Source organism: Mustela erminea, chromosome 6 (assembly GCF_009829155.1).
Source record: "Mustela erminea isolate mMusErm1 chromosome 6, mMusErm1.Pri, whole genome shotgun sequence".
In the NCBI taxonomy this organism is placed as follows: Eukaryota; Metazoa; Chordata; class Mammalia; order Carnivora; family Mustelidae; genus Mustela; species Mustela erminea.
The window spans coordinates 84,235,473-84,242,758 of NC_045619.1; the positions used below are offsets into that span (position 1 = coordinate 84,235,473).

General features: G+C 39.5%; 1 protein-coding gene across 1 annotated transcript; it reads right to left on the reverse strand.

The window, feature by feature from the left end:
• Nucleotides 1-266: 266 nt before the first annotated feature.
• Nucleotides 267-1,220, reverse strand: LOC116593548 (olfactory receptor 8S1-like). Its single transcript, XM_032347843.1, has one exon. The coding sequence runs from the start codon at nt 1,218-1,220 to the stop codon at nt 267-269; it is 954 nt and encodes a 317-aa protein (XP_032203734.1).
• Between the last annotated feature and the right edge of the window lie 6,066 nt (nt 1,221-7,286).

The following is a 7,286-nucleotide window of genomic DNA, read 5'->3' on the forward strand; positions in this document are numbered from 1 at the left end:
CAGACAAAAGGTTGATATCCAGGATCTATAATGAACTTCTCAGTTCTAATCTTAATGGGAATGTTTCATAATTAAAAGGAAGAGTAAGTCCATTGTTTTGTCCCTGAATAAATTAAATATAAACCAAAGCAAGCAGTAGCTCTTGGATCTTCCCAGGCATTTCAAAGGAGACTGGCTGTTATGTTTTGTAATTTTGTTATGAACAACAAAAATGTTCTCTACATCTATTATTCAACCATCTGGTATGATTCTTCCCCATTTCCCAGTCATCCTCTACCTATTCTCTGTTTTCTGAGCTGTTGTAAACCTTTTTGCAACATTCTTTTCAGAGCTACTTTTATTTCCTTGTTCTTCAAGCTGTAGACAAGGGGATTCACGAGAGGAGTGATCACACTATACTGTATGGAAAAAATTAACTCCAGTGGGGAACTTAAGGTTGGCATGAAATAGCGAAGAAAAGCAGATCCATAGAAGAAGCTCACAGCAGCAAGGTGGGAGGAGCAGGTGGAGAAGGCCTTACTTCTGCCTGAGGTGGAGCTTATGCTCAGGATGGTGGAGGCAATGTGAACATAGGAGAAGATGATCAGGAGTAAGGTTCCAGAGGCATGAATGATGGCAGAGCACACAAGGACTGTAAAGTTGGTGGAGATGTCAGAGCAAGATAGAGAGAATAGAGATGGCACTTCACAGCTGAAGTGAGGCAGGACAGCCTCACAGAAGTCCAAATTCCAAGCCATGAGGGTGTTAATGAGAGCATCCAGAAAGCCCAGTACCCATGAGACCCATACTAGACCCTCACACAACTGTTTACTCATCAGCTGTCCATAAAGCAGAGGGTAGCAGATGGCAATGTAGCGGTCATAGGCCATGGCAGAGAGCACAACAACTTCAGTTCCTGCAATGAAAAACACAAAAAATGCCTGAGTGAGGCAGCCTTCTACTGATACTGATTTCTTCTGAGACAGGAGATTCTCCAGCATCTTGGGCACAGTGACTGAAGTTAAACAAAGATCCACGAAGGAGAGGTGACTTAAGAAAAAGTACATAGGGGTGTGGAGATGGTAGTCAGTCATAATCACCCCCATCATCATCAGGTTCCCCATGGTGGTCAGGAGGTAAATATCTAAGAAAAGCACAAAGAGCATAACCTGCATGTGAGCGTCAGCAGACAATCCAAGGAGGGTAAATTCCATGATGGTGCTGTAGTTTCCTAAGACCATGATAGAAGATGTTCCACTGGAATGAAAGCACAAAGAAGCATGAAATGTTCACCTTCTTTTTGTGCCACCCACCTCGGGACTTTTACTTCATTCTATGTATGCATATATCTCTCTCTTCAGTGTGCTCATCTTTTACATGGGTTTTTTTTAAAAATCCACTCTCCCTCCCTTCCCTGACTTGATTGCCAGCTGCACAGCTCCTGAACCCTTAACCAGCCCATTTGTGCTTTTTCCTCTTGGCTCCTCTCACACAAATAGCTCTGGAGACCTACACATATCTTTTCAGTTTAGTCTATGACTGATTGTTTTCATCTCCTTGAATTGTCCTTTCATTTTATCCCGCAACACTACCAGTCAATTTATATCCAATACACTTACTTCTTGGAAAAGTGATTCTAATGGTTTCTTGAGCTACACAGTCTGAAATGTGAGTAAAACTCTCCATTCAAAAGCTTGCAATAGTCCAATATTACATAATAATAACATGCTATATTTATTATATTTCTAAGTATTCATGTGTGTCTCTCTAGTATATTTGGTTATTTGATTCAAGGGACAATTTTAAAATGTACGTGTGTGTGTGTGTATGCATGTGGTGGGTAATGGGGTTAAGAAAGGATATTGCTAGTTTGTACTTTTAACAGCTAACTCTCCCTCACCCCAAAACTCAGATCTATAAGACTTCTTCAGTTCCTCAGTTTGAACAGTTAGGATTTAATTCTACAGTGCCCCTGAATAATGATAATTATTGAATGAAGCAACTATGACACTTATGCTTTGTTAGAGGAAAATCCCCAACTTTAATTAACTAATTAACTAATTTTTGAAGTGATTTCTCTACCTGCAGAAAACCTGTTTCCCTGGGTCTTTTCTGGATCCTGGTGATGGGTATTTCAAACATTCCTCAGGTCATTCTGGATGCCTCTGTACTATAGAATTAGGCACCAACTGGTCAGAACAGACTTGCTCTGGTGCTCTCGTTATTCTCAATTCTCTGCCTTGACTTTAGCTAATACTCTGTTGAAATTCCCCTTCAAGTCTTGACCCAAATACTATCTATTTTTCCATCATACCTTAATTTCTGTTTCTTGTTATTTTTTTAATACTTTTTTTTAAAATATTTTATTTATTTATTTGACAGAGATCACAAGTAGGCAGAGAGGCAGGCAGAGAGAGAGGAGGAAGCAGGCTCCCTGCTGAGCAGAGAGCCCCATGCAGGGCTTGATCCCAGGACCCTGGGATCATGACCTGAGCTGAAGGCAGAGGCTTTAACCCACTGAGCCACCCAGGTGCCCTCTTGTTCTTTTTTTTAAAAAGATTTTATTTATTTGACAGAAAGCAAGAGATCACAGGTAGGCAGAGAGGCAGGCAGAGAGAGAGGGGGAAGCATTCTCCCTGCTGAGCAGAGAACCTAATGCAGGCCTCAATCCTAGGACCCTGGGATCATGACCTGAGTCAAAGGCAGAGGCTTAACTCAGTGAGCCACCCAGGTGCCCCATTTCTTCCATTTTTATATATGTGTCTTGGTTACCTCTTTCTCTGCCTGCACAGATTATGGAAAATAATGACACCTATTATTTCATTGGCACTAATTATATCTAGGTATTATCAAACATTTAGTTTTTTTCTCTATTTGAAGATCTCAACGAAACTATGGGGGCTGCATTATTTCAAATTTTAGCATAAGGAAATTTAATCTGAATATTTTGTGGTAACTTGCTGATGTTGAGAGGGTTAGTGGATAAGTTTTACATCTCTCCTAGGTCTATAAAGCTTCCATACCTGTGATTTTTACACTGACTGGCTGACATTCATTTGCTTAAGCAATGTATCTCTCCACTCCATGTTCTCTTTTACCCCTTACTCTGTAAACTGTTTTGGGCCTTCACTTGGATATCTGTTTTACTCTGGCTTTTACTTACTCTGGCTTTTTCTTTATTCTCCAAATGTGTTGCTTTTTTGTAGGATAAATTTGGTATTTAATAATCTATGTTATCTTAAATCATGAACATACAGTACAACAGAAGGCAATAATAGGTCCTTGATATTTGTTATATGTAGAAAGAATGAAAGAATGAAGAAACTATGACATTTCTGCTTTGTTAGAGGAAAATCCCCAACTTTAATTCTGACTAGAAATAAAACTTGAGGATGACTGGGAAGTGGAAGGTTGAGGGGCTCATTTTGTAATGGTTGTGAAGGCAGAAGACTTACCTTCTGTTGTAATAACTGGTACCTAAAGATTCCTTTCCTCTGGGAAGCAGTTCATATTTACTAGCTCATTTCTTTCCATGCTGGGAGAGTGGTTTAAAACCATAACATTTGGGTATACACTCCATTATCCATACTGTCTGTCAATTCAGTTATCTACCCATCAGTTTCCATTCAATCATTTATCCATTAATTCATCAATTCTTTCTTTATCTAATTATTCAAAATATTATGTATCTACTTTGTGCAAGGCCACCTACTTGCAATAGATTGGCCAAACAACCTTACTTAATGTTGTTGAACTGTTGTGTGAATATACTTATTTGTCTTGCTTTTCCAGCCATATGTTTCTAGCATTCAGAACTGAATTCTTGAATTGGTTAATTTTTTTTCATACCCAGCTTGAAACCTCAGATGCTATTCCTTCATAAGTCCTCTTTTCTGTACCTTAACTCCTTACAGTAATCTTGACTTGTCTCCCAGAATTCTGGAATGACTCTGAGTTTCCCAGCTTTCATCTAGGGAATTTCACCACAATGTGATGTTGTTCTTGCCCACAGAACTCATCAGAACAGATTCTATTCCTCCAGGGTTAGCCAATGCCCTGCTTTCCCTTCCTTTTCTTATTTCTTATTCAGACAAGTTCTTATACTCCCATTCCTTACCAGAACCTGTATTCAAATCACCTGTTTGTTTTATCTGATGAGTAACTTGCAGCCCAGCACGATGGCCCAAATTAATTCAGCTTTTTTTTTAATATTTCTTTTTTTTAAAGATTTTTTAATTTATTTGACGGAGATCACAAGTAGGCAGAGAGGCAGGCAGAGAGAGAGGAAGGGAAGCAGGCTCCCCGCTAAGCAGAGAGCTCGATGTGGGGCTCGATCCCAGGACCCTGAGATCATGACCTGAGCCAAAGGCAGAGGCTTTAACCCACTGAGCCACCCAGATGCCCCATTTTTTTTTAATATTTCAATCACCTTTTACTTCAAAGTGTCTTTGAAATACAAAAAAAAAAAAAAGGACATTCCTTAGTTTGTTATATTCAGTGATTAAATGAGGACTACAACTGTAAACCCACTATTGCCATTCCTATCTCATTTTCCTCCTGGCTTCCTGACCTCTTTTTCAAACCCCATTTCTGGGCTGCCTATGGCGATGACAGAAACACTGGCACAAGTGCTTTTCAACAGTGATTGTATCATATTCTCTGACTTCCCCTTGGTCAAGTAAGCCTACCTGGTTTCCCTTCCCAGAGAAGGGAATTCCACCTCACCAGTTGACAAAAGGTGCTATTACAAAACATGAAAAAAGATAAGAGCATGAATGTTAATGTAATCTGCCCTTGGTGGGTAAATCAATACTAATCCCTTCTGAGCTGAAAGGAACCAACTTCCTGACAATAGGAAAGACGGCAAATGAAAAAAAAATTGTGATGACAGCAAAACTTTGGGGAGACAGAAGATAGATAGCAGTCAAAATTGCTTGTTGCAATTCTTATTTACATTTTTTTCATTCACATATTCAATGCTAATCTTTCTTCCAGGGTGCCTCAAAACAATAATGATAATTTATGGATTAAAATTACTCCGTACTCTTCAATTGGATTTTTTTTAGCATAAATGAGAACTTCTTTTTTTTTACAAGTTATTTAATATGTTATTTATTCTTCTTTTTAATTTCTATTACTTTTTTTTAAATTTCTTTTCAATGTAACAGTATTCATTGTTTTTGCACCACACCCAGTGCTCCATGCAATCTGTGCCCTCTCTAATACCCACCTTACACCAGTTAGAATGGCCAGAATTAGCAAGACAGGAAACAACATGTGTTGGAGAGGATGTGGAGAAAGGGGAACCCTCTTACACTGTTGGTGGGAATGCAAGTTGGTGCAGCCACTTTGGAGAACAGTGTGGAGATTCCTCAAGAAATTAAAATAGAGCTTCCCTATGACCCAGAAATTGCACTACTGGGTATTTATCCCAAAGATACAGATGTAGTGGAAAGAAGGGCCATCTGTACCCCAATGTTTATAGCAGCAATGGCCACAGTCGCCAAACTGTGGAAAGAACCAAGATGCCCCTCAATGGACGAATGGATAAGGAAGATGTGGTCCATATACACCATGGAGAATTATGTCTCCATCAGAAAGGATGAATACCCAACTTTTGTAGCAACATGGATGGGACTGGAAGAGATTATGCTGAGTGAAATCAGTCAAGCAGAGAGAGGCAATTATCATATGGTTTCACTTATTTGCCCTCTCTAATATCCACCACCTGGTTCCCCCAACCTCCCACCCCCCCCTCGCCCCTTCAAAACCCTCAGATTGTTTTTCAGAGTCCATAGTCTCTCATGGTTCACCTCCCCTTCCAGTTTCCCTCAACTCCCTTCTCCTCTCCATCTCCCCTTGTCCTCCACGCTATTTGTTATGCTCCACAAATAAGTGAAACCATATGATAATTGACTCTCTCTGCTTGACTTATTTCACTCAGAAAAATCTCTTCCAGTCCCGTCCACGTTGCTACAAAAGTTGGGTATTCGTCCTTTCTGATGGAAGCATAATACTCCATAGTGTATCATTAATTTTTGATGTAGAGTTTTTTATTATGTTCAATTAGCCAACATACAGATCGTAAGCTTTTGAAGTAGTGTTCAATGATTCATTAGTTGTAATGATATCTATAACATCCAGCTCTTCTCACCACATGTACCCTCATACCTATCACCTCGTTACCCCTCCCTGCAACTCCCCTCCCTTCTGTAACCCTCAGTTTGGTTCCTGGAGTCCAGATTCTCTAATGATTTGTCTCCATATTTACTCTCACTGTAGACCTTGCTATAATCCCATTTTTATTTCCATCACTAAGACTAAGCAAAGACCAACATAACCAAAGGATTTTTGGAACAACTGTGAATTAGAGATTCAGTATGTGAAAATCGCTGTGTTATGCTGAGGGTCCACACAACCCATCAGGATGCCAGACAGAAGCCCAATTTGTGAGATTCCTTGATCTGCTCCCCTGGCTCCTAATATAGATCCTCTGATTGTGACCACCCAAAGACAGGGCTTCATTTCAATCATGCAGTGAAAGGTAAGCACTAATTTCAAATTCTTTCCACTTACCTTGTGAGAAGGAACACAATGCCTTCAATTCACATCAAAGTTGAATGCCTATTCTGAAATTCAGAAAAAGGCAAAGAGAAGTGTGGGTGCTTAAATAGAGAAGAGTGGTAGATAATAGAGCCCAAGGGGGCTCTCCTTTTTTTTCTTTTAATTTAATTAATTTTTTCAGTGTTCCAAGATTCATTGATTATACCCCACACTCAGTGTTCCATGCAATATGTGCCCCCCCTTAATACCCACCACCAGACTCACCCAACTCCCCACCCATAGGCCCTCCAAAACCATCAGTTTATTTCTCAGAGTCCACAGTCTCTCATGGTTTGTCTCCCCCTCTGATTCCCCCCAATTCACTTTCCCTCTCCTTGTCCCAATGTCCTTCGTGTTACAAAATGTGTTATTTACCACTTTGCCTTTGTAGCTGTGTTTGAAACTTCTCAAATAGGTCACCTCTTGCTATCTTAATATGTTTATGTCAGATATAATATTAAGGAGAAGTGGAGCAGAAAATCTCATGTTCTGGTTCACTTGAAAAATAGTCACAAATGATTATTACCTTCCATCCTATGTTTTTGGCTGAAGTTTACACTACTGTGAATTCATTTTACTTAAATGAACATTTGCCTAAATTTAAGATTCAGTTAATTCAGACAGGCAAAGAATATCAATGCCATTTAGATACAATGATCTTATATCATTCTCAAGAGATATTCCAAGAGAAAAAGTCTCAAAAG

Excerpts from the sequence above, each read along its gene's own strand:
- LOC116593548 (XM_032347843.1), bottom strand. The coding sequence starts at position 1,220 with ATGGTCTTAGGAAACTACAGCACCATCATGGAATTTACCCTCCTTGGA.